The sequence below is a fragment of the Dromaius novaehollandiae genome, chromosome Z (assembly GCF_036370855.1).
Source record: "Dromaius novaehollandiae isolate bDroNov1 chromosome Z, bDroNov1.hap1, whole genome shotgun sequence".
NCBI lineage: Eukaryota > Metazoa > Chordata > Aves > Casuariiformes > Dromaiidae > Dromaius > Dromaius novaehollandiae.
In genome coordinates this window covers 59,321,734-59,344,647 of record NC_088132.1, presented here as the reverse complement: position 1 = coordinate 59,344,647, position 22,914 = coordinate 59,321,734, and the positions used below count along the sequence as shown (strand labels likewise).

The window sequence follows — 22,914 nt, the reverse complement described above, 5'->3', positions numbered from 1 at the left end:
GGCTTCATGGTGGGCTGCTGCACTTGCTGGCACTGGGACTAATTCAAAGAGGGTGATGACTGGGGGGAAGAAGGGTGCTTGGCAGTGGGGACGCTAGGGACATTTGCAGGAGCACTTGCTGACTTTGATCACCTCCCCAAAAGTGGCTGTAAGGCACATAATGTCAGTATTGCCTGCCTTGATCATTTTACAGCTTTTCTTCCCCTTTTGTATAGTGATCCTTTGCAGAGAGGGAGAGGAAAAGAGGAAGGCGATATAGTCTCTTGCCAGTCAAGATGTCACAGGAACATGGCTTTTCAGGAAGTTTTTGACAGGAAAGGCATTGGGAGGTAGTGTGTGAGTGATCCTTGGTAACACTAGCCCAGTTACCTACAAGTGTCAATTCTTCTTCTCTCTCTGGCTTTTACAGAGTTCTTTTGCCTCAAATTAAGAATAAGTAGGAAAATACTGCACATCAAAACTGGAAAATATACATGTAAAGCTTATACAAAATGTGTTATTTCTGTTCATACTGCTTTAAAAAGTCTCTTATTATTTACCTGTTATTTAAAGTACCAGATACGGTACATTGCCTGCCCTCTTTGCTACGCAGTTCTAAAGGAAAAAATATAGATGTGCCTTTTGTTGCATTCAGTATGTTCCTACAGTTTTATTAAGCTATCTCTGTGTAGTGCAACAAAACCTTGCATAAGGCATTTACCATTCAGCTTTGACATAACCCTGTCAATATTAGTGGTGTGAGTTTCAATTCTGAATGTTCTGCACTGTATTCATGCTAAAACTTGAAGTGAAACTAAGGATTAATAGAAAATAAAGGAAAGAGATGACAAATCTCACTTAAATATTTGAGTTCTAAATACATTTTCTATTTTCCAGTTATCCCTGTTTAGAAGGATAACTTCTGAACAAGAATCTTATCTAAAGCCCACTGAAGTTAGGCTGCTTCTCTAAGCTATAAGGAGTTTTAGCAAAGTGTTGGTACTATTTGGTAGATTTTCCTCCCACCAGAAGACTTGCTCAGTGACCAAGAAGTAGTAGTTCCACGTGGGAGTATTTTTGGATATGCTGTTTTGTTTGATGGCATGTATTCTGTGGATATTTTTTATTGTGGAGCATGTAGTAGAAAGAAAACAATACATAGCCCAATTTGCAACTACTTAATTACAGAAGTTCCTTTCCCCTAAGCTATCCTGCTGCTAAGTTTGAACTCTGTATTCTTGCTGTTTCCTTAATACTGCCTGTTCTCTTCCTTTTTACCAACAGGCTTTGCTTTAATTTCCCAGAATATCAGGTGATATGTAAAGTCACTATTTACCTTGACTGTAAAAATAGCTTGTCCAAAGAAGGACAGTGCCCTGGAGAAACAAATTACAAGAGAAAAGCTGCTTTGCTATGTATAAATTCTACTGAGTGCATGGTGCTTTCTTACAAATAAAAAGTGCACATTATATGCATCCATCCTATTACAGAGGGCTAGAAAGTGCAAGTTCCTTCACACAGAAATATTTTTCTTTTTATTTGATCTGGTCTGTTTGGAGGCTTCTGTCTTAAGTGGACTAGAAACAAGTTGCCTATTTTGGTACTTCTAAGACCACCTGTGCACATAGGTACCCCATCTGGTATCCATTTAACTCAGACCTAATAAGGCTTTGTGAGGCTCTTATTTTGTTTATATAAAACTAAAATACTCTCTCTCTACTGCTGTGCCACCTCCTCTATCCCAGACTCCTCGTTGAACACCGGCAGTTATTTTGCTCATGACATAAAACCATGGATCTTACAGTGACAAACCACCCATGGTATATTTTCAGTTACAGGTTTGATTATGAATTGAAACAGTAATGCTTTGATCTGAAGTTTACTGAGCCTTGCAGGAGGCTACAGCCTGAAAACCGTTGGTTGGTGGAGGGTTGGGTTTTTTTCCTCGCTCCTTTTTCAAATTAAACTTAATCAGGTTCAAGTATACAACCAAACAGTTCAGGTTGTGGTTTTGCACCCTTCCCCATGAGTCTTACACCAACTGGAGTCTGGACCTCAGTTCTTTTCTAAACCAGAAGCTGTCCTCAGATCTTTCTTGTGACACTGGTCATTTCAAATTAAGACTCCTGTCAATATCTGAAATTGTGTGGAGAGTTACTTGTTCAAAACTGTCAGACTCTTCTTTCGGTGTTGGAGAATGCCGCCTGTGCAGACTCCTAGGAATAGTGATTGGCTGGTAGTTTTTCGTATCACAATGCTTTTGTAGAGCAAGGAGTAGGCTGGTTTTGGCAAAATAGTCATGGCTTTTTCTTTGTAGAAATACAGAGTTTACTTTAAAAGCTTGTGAGGGACTACCTTTCTGGGATGTTGTGTGAATTTCTGTCGTGGAGCAAACATTGCATGCCTACTATGGCATCTGCATCCATAGCTGTGAGCTATTGCCAGTCAGTATGAAATACAGAAGCCCGTTGAAGAATGGTGACTACCGGGAAAAGTAGCGAAGGTTTCCTAAGAAAACAGTATAACAAGCTGGAATTGGTTTGCTTTGTTCATGTTTTTGGAACCCAGACTTAATTGTTTAGCACCTCCTCCCTATTTGTTTCTGTTCCATACTGAGTCATTGTTAAAAGGTGGCCTAATCTCTGTTAGGGAATCTGCTTGTTTAACTTGAGAGGCTTTGTTGTGAGTGCATGCGTTTCACTTAAAAGATTGTGACATCTGACTGGGACATCTTTTGATGAATTCCCCTATGCTATGCTTAGTTTCCAGACTGTAGGCAGTGTCCTTTTTATACTGCTTTGCATCACCAGCACCCTACCTACTGATTACTAGTGCTAGGGCTGCTTTTGACGGTGCAGATCTCTGAACAACTCTTAAATAGCAAAATACCCCTGATTCACACACTGATGTTTTTTATCACTTTAAACAATTCTAATCCTCAGCCCATGTCAAAGTCCAGGGCTGATGAGTGATTTAAAGTTCAGTATCCTCCAAAACCTTAGGAGGTAATAGTGGCTTTATACTATGGAAGAGCTGACAATCCTTTCTTGTCAAATGTATAAAGTATCTATTTGTAATTCTCATGAACGGGAAATATCAGGCCTTAAAATATATCATTGGTTTACAGGAAGGTGTTTGATTTTTAATGTAAGGACTGTTTTTTTTCCATACAGTGTCTACAAGTTGAATGTTAGAACAAAGTTATCCTGATGTGTGTGTGTGTGTGTGTATATACATATATATATATATATGTATATTTTAAGTTGACCATAATTTCTCCCCAGACTCTCTAAAATTTGAAGTGGATAAGAGAAACTAATAAAACTTCATTACTTGTGAACATCTCCCAGAAATGTTTCTAGAATCCTCTTATTCCTTCTAAATACTATAAAATATGAATATATTATTTGCAAACTTAGTTTTATTAGCTTAATTTTGTGGCTTTTGTAGCTTTTTCTGTTGTATTTGGTGCTTTATTCATGGCCAGCTTCATTATAGTTGGCTGCAGATAAATTATTTACCAGGCAAGGATAGTTTTGAATATGTGAGAGCACTGATTAATCTATATTATTGGAAGAAATACATACTAGAACTTGATGCTTCTCTGCTACATAAAGATCTACCTGTCATGACTTTGCAAGCAATGAGCCTTTAGATATTATATAGACAGTGATACTTGCCTGCATTGATTTAGCATTTGAGTTTCATTTGAATTAAAGTCTATGAAAGTGCCTTACTGAAAAATAAGCCTGACCAGAACTTGCAGTTTAATTTTTTTTATACTGAAATCATTTTTATGCATTTATACACAAAAGTTTTTTTATGAATAAGCTCTTGCTTTATATATCTAACAGCGTTGTAGGAATTTTAGCTTAAAGATAAAAGTAAACCAGACTTCTGGGGGAAGGTGGGTTTTTTTTTTTTGGTTTTTTTTTGAACATCTAATGTGGTTGGGGGAGAGGAGGAAAAGACCAAAATTCATGGTTTGTATGGAATAATGCATATGCTTGATTACCTTGCCAACTCTGCTCTCCTTTTACACTTAATTTCAATTCAGTTTCAGTTCAGTAAAATTCAGTTTTGTGGAAATCAAGATTTAGTTTTGACTTCTAAATATTAACAATTTTGAGAATAGTTCTGAGTATAAAATAACAAGGTTACTTCTGAAAGAAGGTAACATTTATATAATAAATATTAACATTTATATGGTAAATAATTTGCATTTATATAATCAGTGAAAGGTAATTATTTTCTGCTTTTTAATCAATAGGAATTTAATAGGAAGGAATTTAATAGGAATTTAGTAGGAAGGCACAGAATGGAGATACTTGTGCATGTGCATTGCGTAACTTGATGAATGTTAAATATAATAAAACTTTAAATCAGTATTAAAATGTAATATAATTCTATATCACCCACTAATGCAAGCTGTACAGTACGAGAAATACTGTATGTGGGAATAAAAGCAAAATTTTGGTGTTTGAGCTCTGTGCTGCAAATGCTGAATATAATGTAAAGTGCAGTGAAAACTTGGAACTACAATATTTTAGGTTAAGTGATACTAGTCCTTTGTGGAAGGTGATGATGACACCTGGATCTTGTTTCCTTTAACAGTACTGAATTTTCTCATCTTGTTAAGCCTTGAAGTCAAGGGCAACTTTTCCTATACATATAGATCAGATTCAGTATTGGCTTTCAAAAAGTCTGATCCCTGTAAACTAGTTGAAGGGTACAAATGCAACTGAAGGCTCAGAATTAGAAACTGATTTTTTAAGGTCCTGAGCATCTCCAGATACTTTGTTTTCAATTCCTTTCGGGATTACTGTTCTTCAGCTTTCTATGCAGAATGTTAAAGAGCTGAGAAGGGTAGGAGCTAGACTTCCAAAGACTGTGCTTGTGCTTCAGTTTAAGAATGTTAAGTAGCAGCCTTTTCTCTTCTCCATGCAGGCAGTAAGAGGCTGCAAGGCCATAGGAGATGCTTAGCTTTTGGAAATGTTGAGTCCAGCAGTCCTCTGCTGTATATGCCTCCTTGCCATCCATGGAACTCTGTTCATGAAACCCTTACGTCTTAGAGTTAAATGTTACTGCTTGATTACTGAACGCCTACTAAGACATTCTAAAGTCCAAATGAGCTACTTAGCTTATATGACTCATTTATCTCCTACAATGCAACAATTCTTACTTGGAAAGAAGAGTATTAAACCATATACAGGGTTTGAAAAGCCCATGATATTTTAACTTAGGATGTGGGCTACAGAGTGTTCTTTGGGATTTTGTTTTGTTTGTTTTTATTTTTAAGAAGAAAATACTAATCAGTGACCAGAAACCAGCAAATAGTCTTTGTTGGTCAAAACACAAATGCATGTGTTGGTGTGATGAGGTGTGATAAAACTGCACCATACCTCCTGCCAGCCATTAAGTTTCTCAGGTATGCAGCAGAGGAAGCTGCCTGAGTGTAGCTGGAGTATTTTTCCCAGACAGAAACTATGAACAGCAGGGGCTAGACCGAGGCTAACATGTCTATGCAAGATTTGCAAGGACTCTGCTGAACAAGCCTTCTTTACAAATGGCTCATAGGAGAAACAGTGAATGTCATCAGCAATGGCCCTTCCACTGTTCACTTTGCTTAATAAAAATATTAAAGCTAGATTTTGAAATAAATATCAAGATTGCTTGATTCTCCATGTTAGAATACAAAGTAAGAGATAAGAATCCTGGATGTGAATAGTTGCCAGTCCTTCAGCTGGCTGAGGGCTGAATGTAATATCAGATAAGAGACAGAAGTCTACAAAATCAATAAGCGAGAAACTGGGTACCTGCAAATAAATCATAGGTCAATTGTGTTTTGTGTATGATAATCTGAATCTTATGGTAACACACTTCTAAGTCATCACATGATAAAATATGAATATGAGACATGCTGGAAAACTGTGAGCCTCACCTTAATACTGCCTAAAATTTTTTTATCTCATTTAAGAATTAATGTTAAAGCTTATATGCACATTGTCTTTCTGAGTAGGTCAGTGTGTAATTGTACTGTGTTATTTGTTTTACTTAAGGAATCAGCTGGAGGGGATATTCAGTCTCCTTTAACTCCAGAAAGTATTAATGGAACAGATGATGAGAGAGCAACGCCAGAAGTGACACAGAACTCAGAACCAAGGGCTGAACCAACCCAGAACGCATTGCCATTTACGCATAGGTACAGATTCCATTCACACATCCTGATTAAGTGATACCTGTTTCCTTCCTTGTTAAAGGGACCTTCTTCCATGAGGTGGCTTCCAAGTAGCATAGTTATTAAATTAATTGATTTAAAACAAAACAGATAAAGGACCAGCTTTCAGATTTTCAGTATCATCTTTGTTTCCACAAAAAAAGGGATGAGGAAAAAAAGATTTGGGGGGGTAGTTATTTTATAAATTATGACTACAAGCACTTTGAACACTAGTGAGTGCAGATGTCCCTTTAACAGGAAGCAATATTTAAATGTCTGACCTCTTAGTGAAGTTAACTGCTTCATAGATGTTCCAATTAAATTATTTTTGCGGATTTTCTTTAAATGACGGATGGTACTGGATGTCAGCCTTTCAGCAATGAGTTACCAGAGGATGAGGGATTCTTGGAACACTTCAGGACTGTACAATTTAAAGCAGCCTTTTATTAAAACAACTCTGACAGTTGAAAACATTTTTCAACTTTTTTTTAAAATATGAGAGAAGCGTAGTTGTGCTTCAGACTGAATTATAATTCATTGCACCAGGAATGTTGTACCTCATTGTTCTTTAAGAAATCTAGGACTTTTTACTTAATGATACAAATAATGCATTAAGATCGGTATATCTTGGATATTAGATATTACTGAAAGTGGAACACTCACAATAAAACAGGTTAAGTACTGAGACCATAGAGAGTAACTTCAATATATAATAAACTAGCAAAGCTAGAAACACTAGTGGGTTTTTTGGGCTTTTTTTTTTTTTTTTTTTTTTTTTTTTTTTAGCATGGTCTTGATTCCTTGTAAATAGAGTTGAGACACTGATCAAGAGCTCTTAAAAAGTTGGGAAACTCTAGAACTTGAAAATGTCGTGCAAATAATTCAGAAGGAGCAGAGATGAAATTGGATTTGTTCAAGAATTTTAATTTTTTGTAACAATGTATCTGGAAAAAATCATTTACATTTTCAAATGATAAAACAATTTTGCACTAATTTTTTAGCAGAGTGATTGTGTTTATTTTTATACTACAACTGTTACTAGTGCATCTACTCTGTTGTTGAAGAAATGGTGCTTTGTAAGAGTGCGATCTGCATGTTGAAGGAATATTACAAATGTTGCACATCTATCAGTGTTCTGTAAAGAATTCATTTGAACTTGTTGTTTGTGCGCTGGAATTCTCTATTGATATTTTTGTGAGTTGTGATAAAGTCCACACATTAGTAGTGTCTTTTTTTTTTGAATAGATAGCTGCAAGATCTTCCCTCTTTTTTCATATGTAAATGTTTTGTGATATGCCAATATGATGACTACACTTTGTATTGAGAATGACTGAAGAAAGTTTCTAGATATTTTTTGAAACTGCCCACTTGTAATTTTTGATGGCCTGGAATAGAGGTTACAAAACTTATATGTTTTGCATTTTTCTATCTACTTCACATATGCAATGGGAATGCCTGTTTTTGGTTTATCGTCCTGTTTGATACCACTAGCTAGAACTGGTCTTCCAAGTGTCAGTGCTACATTTAGAGGGTAACTTGTCATGATGAGTCGCAAAAGACCCAAAGTTTTGTCTTGCTAATGGTAGGTACAAGTTTGTCAGTGAGCTATTACTCAAGAAAAGGCAAGTCTCTTTTTAAAAACCCTTTCACCTTAATTGAATTTTGGGCCAGGTAGGGGTTTTGCTGTTATTAGACTTGTGTTGGCCACTCTTATTTATATTGAAAAGCCCAACTGAGACTATTCATATACTAGTATTTAACCAAGATTGAAAATGGTCTCAAGTGCTTTCTGACTATAGTTTCATATTTAAAAAAAGAAAAAAAGGCAAAAATAACAAAAAAGCCCACAAACTTTTTTCCTCTTGTCAAGGAACACTGTCTTAATTACATGGAAACTAACATTAAAAATATATATATATATATTCCAAAAGATGCCACTTATGTCCCAAGAACTGCTATGTTTTTCAGGTTGATGTCAGAACGTAGTTTGGAAAACAGCTACCTTAATTTGATTCAATTGTTAGATATAGTGGAGATTTGCTAGCACAGCACTCTAACACGTGCATGAAAGATGGAGAGTGAACCTGCAGGACTGAGCTAGTCATGGTTAAATGGGTACATTTTTGAAGTGGCATTTCATAATGTTAAGTAGGCAATTATGTGGACATTCCTAGTTCCTCGTCCTGGCTGGTAGGATGTTCTGTGTGGTCAGCCTGCTTGCCCCAGTTTAGAAAAAAAAATTTTTTTTTTATCTGTACACCTTAATCATCAGACTCCCTGGGCTTGTCCCAAGGTGTGGAAAGGGCTTGTGCTCCTTTGTGTCCCAGGCCCTTGTGATGCTGCTGGCTCTCAGCAGCGCTCCGTGTTTGATGGAAAGGCAATGCCACGCTGAACTCTTTTCCCTGGGTGACCTTTTAACTCCTGCCAATCACTGAACCTCTTCCTTCTGCACCCAGTGTTTGAGCAGAGGTAACTTTTAGTCAGTGCTTCTGAGCAAGGAGGGTAATGTTGGAGGGGCACGCGAGTGTTGTCTTGTGTTTGGCAATGCTTTGTAGCTATTTGCTGATTTTTCTGGAGCTGCTGATTAATTGCTAGGTGCTTTACAAGAGAAGAGATGATGTGATCTTCCCTCCAAAGAGTTCAGATACCGGGGAGATGAGAGTTACTGAGTCTGGCCATGCTTCATCAAAATACCACTAGCATAACGAGTTCATGCTCTCTGTAACCAGGGTAGCTGTGTTCTGCTCTGACCTGACAGTACCTGCTCCTTCGCGATGCACCAAAAGGAGCGGGCCGCAGCATAGGCTGGAGTGCAGGGAAGGCGGGCGCGGGCGGTCACGGGGCAAGGCTTTGCAGGCCAGCCGGCACCGTGGCTGTGCGCTCGGCTGGGGAGGCGAGGCGGGTGCTGCGCAGCAGGGAGGGCTGGTGCTCCTCGCCGTGGGGACCACGCTGCTGCTGAGTGGGGCGGCGAACGCAGCTGAGAGCGGGCACCTCCGCACAGGGGAGGGGGGCATGGTTTGAAGCAGGCTGTTAGCAAAACAGTGCTAGGGAGGGATTTTCTTGTCTTTGTATGAACTGGAAGGGACTGATAGGAGTTAACAAAGTCAGAAATCAGAAGTGTGGAGGTCATGCTTTAGTCTGCATCTTATTAGTTGTCATCTTTTATCTGCGCACCTGGAAAATGCTTGATTTTGTGTTGTTATAACATATCCTCTCCAGCCAGATATGTCCCCTTCTGCTAGCGTTCTTTTCTGCGCTTTGCGTGTGTTAGTGTAGGCAGCTGTGGGGCTGTGTTATTTCAGCAACATAGGTGTAGACTGCTTTGGTGTTTATATTTGTTTCCTGACCATTTATATCCAAGAACTGACAAGAAGCGTTACTTAAGTCACCAGAGTTTTGTTGTTAGAACTTTGATTTCTTATTATCTCAGTAAGTAATTGAAGTATTGAGTATAACCTTCTCTAGTAAATATATATAATCCCATTCATATCCTATGAGCACAATACAGCAACAGTCAGTCTAGCTGCTTCAATTTATCCTCAATTGGAAAGTCTTAAAGCCGTTCAAAGGCAGTGTGACTCTAGTCAACTATTTGAGAGGAAAGGATATTACATAGTTAAATGCGCATTGCGCAGAAAGATAAACTCTTGCAATTAAACTTCTTGCCTTTTTTTAAAGTAATTGTACTGGTTAATGTTGAATTACTGAGAAATATTACTTGGCAATTCCCATTTCCTATAATATAGTATAGCCTGAGCACTGCTTTCATTACTAAATGTTGCTGGAATAAATGAAAATTAGAAGGAGTCTAAGCCAGGCATTAGAAGTTCTAAAAATCTTGTTTGAGACTCTGATCAGTCCTTTTCTGAGCAATGACTGCTGAGGCAGCATTGTTTCTAACAAAAGCTAGTGTATCAAATCTAATGTTTAAAATAAAGAAGACTAAAAAAGGCGCATGTCTTCTTTCCTAGCTACTCTCAATCTCCTCAGAAATCTTCCCCTTTTTTGGCAATAGTTTCCACATTCTTAAAATCTAATTTTTTTTTAAATAAAAGAAAAATGTTGATTGTAAAATGGGCTTTGGAGAGAAAAAGGTTGCTCAAACATTTGTAACCACCTCTGATGTGACTGCACCTCACTTTTAAGCATAGCTTTTCATCATGTTGGTGCATAGTGTACAATTCTTATTCGTCAGTATAAGCCCAAAGGAATAATATTCTAAGCTTAATGAGCTTGAGATTATAGTTTAAATAATAAAGATGAAGAGTGTATCTGATGAACTCTGCCACTGCTGCTTGGGCTTTTTGGTAACTGTTTGGTAAAGTGGCTTTCACCCTCTTAAAATCAATACAGTTGTTTAAAACAGGTTTTATACCATTTCGTGGCACCTTATAAAGCTGTGGGATAAAACATGCATTTTCAGAAAGAAGACTTAAATATAAGAGAATTATTTTGAGACAGATCTTGAAAAATCTTTAATTTTCTGTTAACCATGACTTGAACATGTTACCTCATTTTTTCATGTAATACATGATGGTGTTCCATTTAAACTTGATGAAACTTGGAGTTTCTATTACATAATGTTTTGATCAGACAATATGTATGTGTGCTTGTTGCTTGTTCGTTAAAATTCCTATTTTTGTATTCGAACAGGTTTTTAATATGAAATTTTGACTCATTGCCTTAGTGAAAATGGACTTATTTCAAATGATGTTTATATCTTAGATATTTTATTGTCTAGATAGCTTACCATTTAATAATGCTGCATGTAAATCCAATGCTGTAACAAAAATCCCCAAAATCGTGCTGCTAGTTCATGTTCTTCACTGCATTTTCATTAAAGGCTGTATGCAGAAATCCGTTTAGTAGATTTTTCACTTTGTGTACTCACTTCTACAAGCTTTAATGTTTTAGTTATGTTACGGTAAAAGTACTCTGTGGATCATATCGAATTGTTAAGTTGGTTTTAAAAAAAGTTTTTAACTTAATATCTTTTTGTGATGTTTTGCAGTTTGAATTTATACTCAAATCCCAGTATTTGGATATTCTGTATAGTGTTTTTTTATATATGTATCTTTCTAATTTTTTTTTTAATGCTGTTTAGCATGATCATAGGATAGCTTCAGATTGGAAGAGACCTCAGGAGGTCTCTAGTTCATGCTCCTGCTTACAGCAGGTCATCTGTGAGAGCAGATCAGGTTGCTCAGGACTTTATCCCAGAAGAATGGAAACTGATGAAACCAGGCTTTTTTAAAAAGGTTTCTCTATAACATGAAAGGCAATAACTGTCTTCAAATTGTGTAGTATTATAATGAAGTGTAACATTTTAGGGCATACTAGAAAAACTCTTAGTAAATTTGGTTACTTTGCAGAGAAAAGATTATTTCTTGAGGCACGCTTAGAAGAAGCTCAAAGGTGATATGCTCCCACTGTAAGCAAAGAACTGTCAGTATAGCAGCTTAAAAGCAGGACTTGACTTCACCTCAACCAGTATTTGGTGTTGTGAAGGTCTTGGCTATGCTGTTCTTCTGCCTCTTGTGCTCTACCAGCGCTATGGTAGTCTCACAAGCACACTGAGGAATTGCTGTCCCCTCATTCTCTGACCCAGTTTCCACTGCTTCCCACATTTCTGCACATTTGCTTAGGCTGCCAGGACTTAGCTGTTGATAGGTGTTAATAGATGTTGACTTGTTAGCTAAATTTTTCATGTCTGTCTTGATTGTGACAATTTTTGAAAGTTCTGTAAGGAATCTCTGGAATACGTAGTAAGCCATTACACATTTTCAAACCATTAATGTGTCAAACAGTGTAACAAAGCTCATGTTGTAACATAAAATGACTCTAGGTATAGGGGGAGAGGTGGAGAAGGACTTGTATCTACTATTGGAAGAATTGTTATGGAGTATGAGCTGCAAAGCTCTTTAAAATGAAGCAACTCTGCAATTGATAGAGCTAATTTTAAAGGTTGTGGGAATGAATGAGAGCCAAAACTAAAAATAACTGAGCACTTAAGAGAATAATTACACTATCTCCCTTGTGCATCTAAGCACATTCTTGTTTGGAGCATCTGAATTACCTACTTCCTGCTGTTTATTTAGCGAGGACTCCAAGGGGTGATTCAAACATGATGTGAGCTGGGCATTTGAAATTAGATGATGTAAATACCATCCTCAGGGACAATTCAGCATTCTTCCAACATGTCTGTCAAGTACATTCTTAGAAGAGGAATACAATCCTTATGTAACTTATATTAAAAAAAAAAAGTCATACGACTTGGGGCATGTAATTTTCTTCTTTCTTTAACTACATACATAAGAATTAAAAAAAAACTAGTAAAATGAAAAAAAAGATTGAACTAACTTGATTAAGGAATGAACTTTCATTTTCTAAAAGAGTATACCCATTGTCTTCAGCTAATCTAAAAGCTGGATGACTTTAAAAGATTGTGGGATAGTACTTTGGTAACTGTTAACACTGGCTTTCTAAATTGGGACATGTGATACGTAATTCTTTGTTTATTCTATTGATTGCTTGCAATAACTCATAGCCATGAATTTGCTTTAGGCATTTTCATGAATACAGTTCTCTGAAATGTGTTATTTCCTCCTTTTAGGAGATTGCTCCTAACACATAGTGACTTTCTTGTTGTCTTCAGGCATTGGTGGAGGAGCTCTGCATAATCAAAGTTGTAGATTGGTTATACATGTTTATTCTTGACTGTTCTTTTTATTCTAGATATTCCTAGCAAATTAGTTGAATAATGAACTTTTTCTATTGTAAGTTTGGTTACCATGTGTGTATGCTTGTTTTAATTTGTGAGCAGTATCTGTGAGGTTTTTATATGGGATGATTTGTGTGTTTATATTTAGAATATCCACAGTTTTGTGAGTTTTAGGCTCAAACATGCAATCATCTTTTCAAGAATTTAAATTATAGGAAATCTTGTGTAGACAGTTGATACCTCCTGTGTTCTTCACTCATTCTTCCATCTTTCAGTGTCTGGCATTTCTGAGAGTCCTCATAGAAAAGCCTTTTAACCAGTGAGCAGGGTTAAGCTGCAGACTGAACTTTCTCAGGACAGCATGAAGTCCAAGATACTGTCCTTAATAAAGCAGAGATCTGTCTATGGCAGGGTTTAACTGAAGTTAGGTCAGCATTTGCAGCTGTCACAGATATCTCTTCCAGCAGCGTATTTTGAAACATCTTTTATAAAACTGAGGTCTCATTAGAATCAAAGCAAACAGACACTAAAGAAATGCTGCAGGTCCCAATGTACTGCTCTCCAGAAAAAACACAATGAAAAATTTTAAGAGGAAATAGCCACTTTATGGAATTGCTGTTTCTTAAATCACCTGTGGAAAGACTTCATATTTTGAAACTACAAATGTCATGTCTTGTTTGGACTGGAAGGCTCAGTGCGTAATCACATATATTTTTCAGCCATCCATTTAAAATATATCTTTTATGGAAACAGAAAGCCAATAACCCGCTGAAGTTACTAGGAAAAAAAAAATTAGTTATTGATCCTGCAAGTCCCAGGTGAATTTTCTGACAGTCATGACCCTTGAAGAAAGGAGCCTTTTGTGAAAAACAAAGGGAGAGGGGATGTTTTGCAGGTCCAGTGCAAACATGTTTCTAACAAAGTCTGATTACTCAAATTCGCTGTCTCATCCTGATTCATTAGGGATGTTGATGAGTGAAAGTATTTCATGACCAGGATACATGAACCATTCACATTCTTACCTTCAGTTTGGGATTAAATTCTTTATAAGGAGGTGGGGGGCCTTCTTCAGTCTGGAATTTTGGCTTTTTGCAACAAGACTTTCCTATTGCAATCTATTCTGCAGGTAAGAATATCACCCGGTTTGCACCCATTTGTACACATGCATTGCCTCTTTCCAAAGACAGACCTGATCAAATTATGCCCCAACAGCCAGTTATAAATGTAATAGGTTATAAGATTAAAAGCTTCTAGTAGCCAGTATCTAACTGCTTCATTTCTAGTGCAAGGCTTTGTCCACTTATCTTTATCAACACAAAATATAACATTTATATAACTGTCTCTGTTGGTAGACAAATACTAAAAAAACTTTTTCCGACTTGTTAGTTTTACTGTTTTCTGTCTCTAAATAGACTTTGTGGTCGTAGTCTGGTTATGTGAAACTGGAGAATAATCTAGACTTGGGTTTCAGGTTACACATTCCCATCTCCATAGAAATTATTGAAATGGAGGCGCACAGTTTTAAAGAAAGCAATTGAAGAGAATTGAAGATTTATGGCCTTCAGATCACTTAAGTATCCTGCAGAACAATCTGCATCACTGGCTTTTATTTCACTTCTTGTTTATCCTACTCATCTCAAGGTTCATTTGTTGTCAGCTTTAGGTTATTTTGTAAAATCAGGGTACAGACCATGAATGAACTTGCGTAACTTCTAGCAGTGATCGTAGTCATGGTAAAATACCTCCATCCTATTCCTTACAAGTATAGGAAAATGAACCAGTACTGAACAATTTTGAGTTCAAAGTTCACAGGCTGAAAAACAGCTTAAAAAAAAAAAACTTGGAAAATGAGTGAAAACTATTTCATACTTCAGAAAGCCGAAGTGCGTTTGTCTACTGAAGAAATATTTCCAATTGTCCAATTGCTCAAGTACTTACATAGCGTCACCCATATGCCAGGAATCAATTTCCTACTTTACTGAGATGGCAAGAGCTAAAATGAAGTGATCTGAAAGAAAGAGGCTGTTTAAAAGGAAAAAAAAAATCAAAGCAGACAAACAACTGCCCCCCCCCCCCCCCCGGCCCTTTCAGTTAGTGTCTCTCTTCAAATGCAGGCTCACTGTGTTTCCAAGTTGCTTTGCCCTTCTGCCCCATTCCAGGTATATTGTGTGTTTTGTCCATTCACCTGCTCTTCTGAAAAGCAACTCTTCTGTTACCGTACCTTGCCTGTCTGCTTTATTCTCTTTGAAGACAGAGGATCTATGTTAAGTTCCTTAGGCAGCAAGGCCAAAATCCTGATGGGTAACTTGAGGAAATATTAAAAAAAAAAGAAAAAAGTCTGTAACCAAGTACATTTTGTTGAAGGTGAAGTTCAGTTGAATGCATCTGATTGACATAAATTTAGCCCTTCTCTTACTGGTACCACCTCATCACACTGCCTTCTGTATGGTCTCAGCTGTAGTTGTGGATTGTGTGAGATGTAGACTTCTTGTATTAGATTGTGTGTATTTATAAAATAAACTTCTGTGGATAGCATTTGCCTTTGGATGCCATTCCTGTTTCCTGTTCTAGGTAAAGGAAAATGTTTGTGTTGAATGTAAGGCAATATGGTAACTCAGCCTGATACTTAATTATAATTGGCAAATGAGAACTTCTTAAATACTAGCTCTTTTAAACACTGTTCTTTGGGGGCATCAAACGTTGTTTGTCTGGAGTTAGAAAAATGCATGTTAATATTTGGGTTCAATCTGAGAATCTTAAGAATGAGCATGATTTAAGGTAGCTACCTGGAATCTGGGAAATTTGTTTTCTCAGGGGCTGTTTCTCTATGGTTATAGTTGCACATTGTATATATAGATATCCAGTTTTGAAATCTTTTATATATTGTGTGGCTATAGTTGCTGGCTTCTGGAATACCCGATGATAAGCATACGAGTATGGTGACAACATTAATGACTGAACGGTTGTTATTCTTGAAGCAGTATAAAACTGATTTTTCCAGAACTTCCAAGCAGAGTATAAATAAACATACCTTCAGCCTTTGACAACTCATTTTGGAGGTGAAATGATCATTTTACTTTATGTATTTCTGTATTCCCTCTTCTAGTCTTTTCTGTATTATTTTCTTCTTAACTGCCCCCTCTCCTTGGGGGAAGTGGACATTCTGGGAACAAGTCAGTCTGACTAGCACCATCCTCTGCAATGATTTAAACTTAAGACCTTGTTATTTGTGTTATTCTTGTTGGCATTTATGAGGACACTAATAGATATGGGGCAGGGGAATCTCACTTCAGTTACAAGATACCAAACACCCTAAGTCACAGAGTGCTTCCACTTTCCATCATTGTGAATTATTAATTGTGGATTCACCTAAAACATGCAAGATAGTTCCATAGAGGAATATTTTGTCAGCTGTAAATCAGGTTGCGTTAATGAAGCCCATATGGACTTACAAATTAGCTAATTTTTAATCAATTAGATATCTTTCTCCTTGGAGATTGACTATAGAAGTCAGAGACAATGATAGCTGGCAGCAAGTAATGAACTTAAGTTATGGATACTTTTTCTGTTGAAGATGTGAGGTAGACTTTCAGCTGTGCCAAGTTCTGCTTGGGTTTGGAGGAAACAGTGATAGAGTGAGTTTAGGAAGTGGCTGCAACTCTGGATCCTTTGCTACCCTCTCACACCATAGTTAAAGCTAACTAGAAAGTGTAGCTTGAGCAGCTAGTGTAGACACTTCCAGTGGTCACACAGTAAGGGGGATAGGATAGAGCTGAGTGAACACATTTGTGCCCTGGAATATTTTTTACTTTCAGGCATGCATGGAGCCTGACCTAGGAACTAACAACTATGCTGTGTCTGTTGGCTTTACCAGTTCAGAGTCAACAAGGTGTTTCCTGTGTCGCACAAAGCAATTGAGGTAAACTTGGTGAAGCCACTTGCTGGTCCTTATATATTTTTATTGATGGTATTCAGTCAAATGAATTACATCTGTCCACTTCTTGAAATAACTAATTTAAAAACTAAACACAGATAACTTGAGATTAACAAAGCTCTGAAAAGCAGTTTAGAAAACTCTTGATATTAATACATAGCGTGAGTACTAACAGTGTATTTTTAAATGACTGTTAATCATATTTTAATGAATCCCATAAACAAACAATAGTTTTCATCAAAATGATTTTTTTCTAGAATTTATCTGAAATAGAGTTGAATGAATTTCATATGCTGTACAGCTGTGTACCCTCTGAGGTATCCCTTTGCATCCCTGCAAAAGATGTATGGCCCAGGACCATGAGTTCTTAATTTTTGCATAAAGTAAATAACTTGGTTTTAAGTCTTATCCAAGGGGTCCACACTGTGTTACTAATATGATCCTCTCTGGAGTATGTTATTTGTGTCAGATGAATTAAGATTGCTGAAGACTTCCCCTTATTTAGGAGTATGCTTTGCAAATAAACCTAGGTAAGGTAATAATTCCTTGGAGAATGCTGTGGCCTGGATTCTCTGAGGGAGAATAGGCAAACTGCCATATTCATGTAATGCTGGGCCTAAAAATTTATGCCAGAGGGGCTTCCACAGTGCCTGATGCATTTTGTCTTAGGCACCTAAGATGAGTCCGATGAGTGGCCATCTGAGGTTACTTGCTTCTCTTAGCTTTTGAACATCTAAACCTGGGGAAGATGAATTTCATCCACTAGGCTATCTTTACCAGGTTCAGCATTAAATTGTGCATTGTGGCTACATTATGGTTCGGAGTTGTGCTTCTTGTTTTCTATGGAGGCAACACAGCTCTGCATCCTCTGGCACCCTGTCACCCTGCAGTGGCTCCCTGGTCTGCTGTCTCACTCAACCTGCTCTCCTGATGATGGTTCCTTTCAAGACAGCTTAAGTCTCCTAAAGAGTCGAGTAAAAATTCATTGATAAAACTCCAAAGCTGCTTTATTATAAGCAATTTCAGTGCATCAGAATGCATATAAATAACATTCAGGCTTCACCTGTAGCAGCTGTGTTATTGACAATAATTGAGTCAGGATGGCTGTCACGTTGATCATTTTCTCTGAGATTGTGATAGGCAAACCCCTTGCAGTGAAAGTTTAGTGTGCATCCTGCACAAATGTGGAGGTTTGAGGCAGAAACATATTTAACAGTAGAGGCAGAATATTTTATCTGTCAAAAACAAATACTTGATATATCCTACTCTTACTGAGGGAAGTTAGCTTGAAGAATAAAATGTGGAATATAGCTAAATGAAGACCAACATCTCCTGTAATTTTCCATCAATTTTATGATTTAGGGGAGCTTTCAAGTACTTGTAGTGTCGTGTCTTTTGATTTCCTTTAATATCACTGCAGATACCACTGGCAATTTTTAGTACAGGCAGAAAGTAATTTGTGTTGATCAGTGTCTTGAACATATAACAGGGGTCTCTGCTGAGATGAATTCATGTTGTTGAATAGCACTTGGTGAGACGTTGACAACTGGTAATTCATAAGCATCATCAAAGTATTTCACAGTGATACTGAACAGCCATGAAGTTTTGTCAGTAATGAATTGAGTTAGCACAAATCAACAGTAAAGTAGAATGTAAGAATTTTTTTATCAACTCATAAGCTATTTGTCAAATTTTAAGTCATTTCATTAAATCAATATAGCTTAGAGAAAAAAAAAAACCTAAAACTGAACTGTGCTTCATGCCTGTAGTAAGTTATTCAACTCTGTAGTTCGCCAAAGAAAAAAGAAAGTAATTATGAGATTTTTTTTTTCTCCTTCCTAAAGTGAGAATAGGTGTTATAGAAACAAGCTGTGGATTGTCTCAAGCCAGTTCTTTTCTTGTGTGGGAAATTCATTTAGATTAAGTTGGTTTGAATTTCAAGAGGATAGCTAAAATAGTTTCCTATATGCACGGATTGTCATCTAATAGATCACTGCATAAGACTGAGATTTATGCATTCACTTTATTTAGGAAATACTCTGAAATTTAGAACTAAGGCGATTACATGACAACACTGCTTATGGTCTCCTTTTTATACTTGCCAGAGACTTTAATATTATTATTTACTTTAAGACTTTAGGCTGCCTCTGTGCTGGGCCTTATATTCAGTATGGTGGGAGGCTCAGGAAAGCTGGCTTTTAAGTGTCTTGACATCATGCTGTTTTCCCTGCTCTTTTCCTATTCTGGATGCCATTCATGAAAGTGAAATAGGGATAGCAATGCTAGAAAATAAACATGTTCCAGTGCTGCTCAATTAGTGGCACATAGACATAGCCTTGGAAAAGGAGAGGAACTCATGATCGGTTCTGCAGTGAAATCATAGCCTACAACTCATGTGAAGCTGTTTACTGTTTGCATCCCAGTTGGGTTTGTGATGAGTTATGTAAACTGCGGGGGGAGTTTATATTCTTCTTTGGGACTGTTGTTTCAATTAAGTGTTGAATTGGGAAGAACTGGTTCTATGAGTCGTCTTCTTTTAAAACTTCCAAGTGAATTGTGAGACAAATCATCTGACCCAGGTAGTATTCTGAAAAGAGCCTGAAGGAAGGCTCAGATCATTTAGGACCCACAACTGAAGTATAGACTGACTGAATGAGAATTAGCAACTACCAGTGAATGAAGGAAGATGCCATGTTCAGTTTTTTCTTGATCAGAGAATGTGTGGTTTTGGTTTGGTTTTGTGCAGATTTTTTTGTTTGTTGTTTTTTACCTGGAGAGAGAGAAACTTGCATAGGGACAGCTTCCTCACAGTGTGAACCCATGAGTACAGGTCATAGAAAAAGCTCCAGTGTCAGGGCCTTTCCATATATCATAATTTCATCCATTTTGCCTTTTTAGTAAATTTGACTGTAAGAATCAACACACTGCAAGAAATTCAGTCTTTCTCCCTGGGATTCAGATTTGCTTTGAACAAAGAAAATTTAATATTTCCATTCTATTAAAAAGCTGAGATGGAAAACAACACAAGTGGTAGTATTCACTAATAAGTATTGCAACTCGCTAGCAAGTTATTTTTTAAAACATATACACTCAATGTATGAATTATTATGATCATACAGTCCATTCAGCATAATGCTTGCTCTTTAAAGTGCCTCTGACAGCTCAGTGGATTATTTAGTTTGGACTTTATATTTAGGCTATTGACTCTAAGTAATTGTATGGTTATCATAGGAGGTAAGTGAAGCTTAATTAAATTTGCCATGATCTCACATAGCTTCTGCTTCCTTAATGGAATAAAATTATATTGTTGTCATCATGTAAACTGACAGTTCACCTCCTGCACTAATTGTGCAATTAATGCATGTCACTGTATTTACTGGGATGAGCAAATTGACAATTGTAATGCAACAATGAATTGTGCCAGTAGTTGTTATTTGATATTATAACATAACCTAATGTACCAGCTGGGCTGGGGCCAAAGACTAATCATTCAAAATCCTTATCCAACTGCCTACTCGAATATAAGTATTTTTGTAGGTCCTTCTATACAATGTGTTTCTGTTCTTCATCCTGGAGTTGTAAGGCCCTGTAGCTGTACTAATTGTTCTGCTAAGTTCAGTGTTTGTTACTGTAGTAAAATTGGAACCAGGCATTAAGGAATCTTGGAGGTTTTCAGAGATATCACAGGATATCTCGGAAGATTCAAATACATATCTAAAACACTTGTAAATCCTTCACCTTCAACCAGTCATAATACCTGCTGCCATTAGCAGAAGTGCAAAGCAATACTGTTGAGGTTAAGCTGTGACAAATACCTAGAAATGCAGGCAGAGACTTGTGCAGAGGGTCTCCGCCCTTCGCATGTGGTATATGCCAGATTTAGGTGGGGAGAGGGGGCGGCATTGCCCAGCCTTCCCCTTAGCCCCCTCCCTGCAGCACATGTCCTCTACACTGTGCCACCAGGCTCCCGCGCAGCTGCAGCTGCCTCTGCTCTGTTGCCACAAACCTGATGCTCTCCACTGCTCCCTAGAGAATTGCGCTGTAGTTGTAACAGTCTTACTGGCCCCCTCCATACAGCTAAATAAAACAGGCCAAGGGCTGTGGCCCCAACCACCTCCACATGTTGTAGCAATGGCACTTAATCTCTTCCGGGTCCGTGCGGTGCCCTTGTGGCCCTAAGACACAGCTAGTATTTTGCGTAGAGGCCTTTTCCAGTTCCGAACATCTGCAAAGATTTGAGGGCTGCGTTGCCACCCGCTCGAGTGGCATTCTCCTAGATGTACACTGCATGCCCAGAGGTTTTTCAGGTGGGTATGGCAGGGTGGTAGCTTGTGTAAACCCTGACAGGGTTAGTGTTGGAAGACTGGGTAGACGGAAGGACGCTAAACCCTCTATGTGCATGTTTTATCCTGTGAACTGGGTTCTGGGTCCGTCTTGGATAGCTGACGCAGACTGGAGCAGTTTGGGGGAGGGTGCTAGCTCCTGAGTAGGGATGGCAGATTCTCGGGGCTCTGTGGCCCTGCTTTCCTCAACAGTGGAGTTGTGGTCACTGGGAACAGAATGGTTCCTTGTCATTGCTGTCACAACATATTTGAGAGAGAAAGAGAGAGAAGAGCAAATTCTTCTGTCAGTAACTGTGATGAAGGTAGTGGAGTTCCTGAAATTTAGGCAGATAGAGTTGAGGGCACAATTCAGTGAAACCCTTAAAATCAGACAATTAGACAGTGAACGAGAGCCCAGGTGAGAGAGCTCTATGGCAGGAGAATACTCGCTTACCTTTTGTTACGTTACTGATAGAGCATGGTTCGTACCAGCGCCCACATAAATGGTCATTATGGGTGGGATTTTCAGAAGAAACATAGGGTTTTGTCTAGCCAGGGGGCATCAGCAAAATTAATCTGGACTATTTCAAAGTTATTTAAACTGCTTTAAATCTGTGTGTATACTAATGAATTCCAGAATGAAAGTGGCCATAATTCAGGTCATTTTAGTGTCAGGTTTCTTGTATCTGTCTTGCAGATAAGCACATCATCTAATTCCTTTTATAAAGTGATTAAGTGCCATAGTAGCCCATGTCAGTTAAACTTTCTTTGCAGCCAAATATCTAGTCATTTTAGAAGGTGGGACATAAGTTCCTAAATAACTTAGGTTGTTTTGAAAGTGTGGGTTTTTTGGAATATTTGAAATACTCAGTACCACAGCAACAACGAAGAATTACTGCTAGTGTTCTATAGCATTTTAATGCATTCAAAGACTTAGTGGCTATCAATAGTGAAAAATATGAGTTGGATTACAAGTGTGAGAGTAAAATACTTCTAGTGATACTGATAAGTGATTTCAGTAAAGGACCAAGGGCAAATCTTTTTTTTACTTTTTTAGAAGATGTGATAAAATTTTAGATCTGCAAGATACTAGTATTTAGTGGGGAAAAAAGGTAGAAATTAATTAGCTCTGCTTGCAAAGGTATAAAAGTTATAAAACAGAGTTAATGATTTTGGTTTATGCTATATGGCCTTTATGAAGAGATAACCTAGTGTCTTTTTACTATATAAAATTAAATTACTAGGACAAGAATGCAATCTTATTAAAAGTAATAATAAAAATAAAACTTGAGCCTCTTCAGAGAAGTCACGGATTTTCTTAGCACTACTCTGATGATTCAGGTTAAATACAACTCATTGATTTTTGCATTATGACGGTGTGCAAAAGATGTACGTAAAAATGTTAACACCAAAAGTTTAACAAAAAAGCAGAGCTTAAATGTCACCCTTGTAAATACACCCAGAACGCTAGTGGACACTACAAGAAGCTTGGAAACTTCCTTTCTTGATGAAAACAGTGACTCTTCTTTTTTTTCCCTCAGTATAACTTGGGTCGGGCCTGGGATCTAAATCCCTGTGATAAGTATCATAGCTGAAGCTTTTTTAATTCTTGCACACTTTAACACGCAATCATCCGTGTCCCACGGAGTACCTTTCAAGAGCTCTTCTATTGCTATTGACTCATAGTGTTTCCTTAGGCAGTGAACACCACACTTAGGAATTTTTGTCTCTGGCTTTACTA

At 37.6% G+C, this 22,914-nt stretch overlaps 1 protein-coding gene across 4 annotated transcripts in view; it reads left to right on the top strand.

Annotated features, from left to right (window-relative positions):
- Window positions 1-22,914, top strand: part of LOC135325074 (homer protein homolog 1) — a 94,247-nt gene that overhangs the window by 38,829 nt on the left and 32,504 nt on the right. For all 4 annotated transcript variants that reach the window (XM_064502542.1, XM_064502543.1, XM_064502541.1 and 1 more), the window contains one exon: window positions 6,039-6,181. In XM_064502542.1, the coding sequence (XP_064358612.1) occupies window positions 6,039-6,181 (143 nt within the window). The remainder of the gene's footprint in view (window positions 1-6,038; window positions 6,182-22,914) is intronic.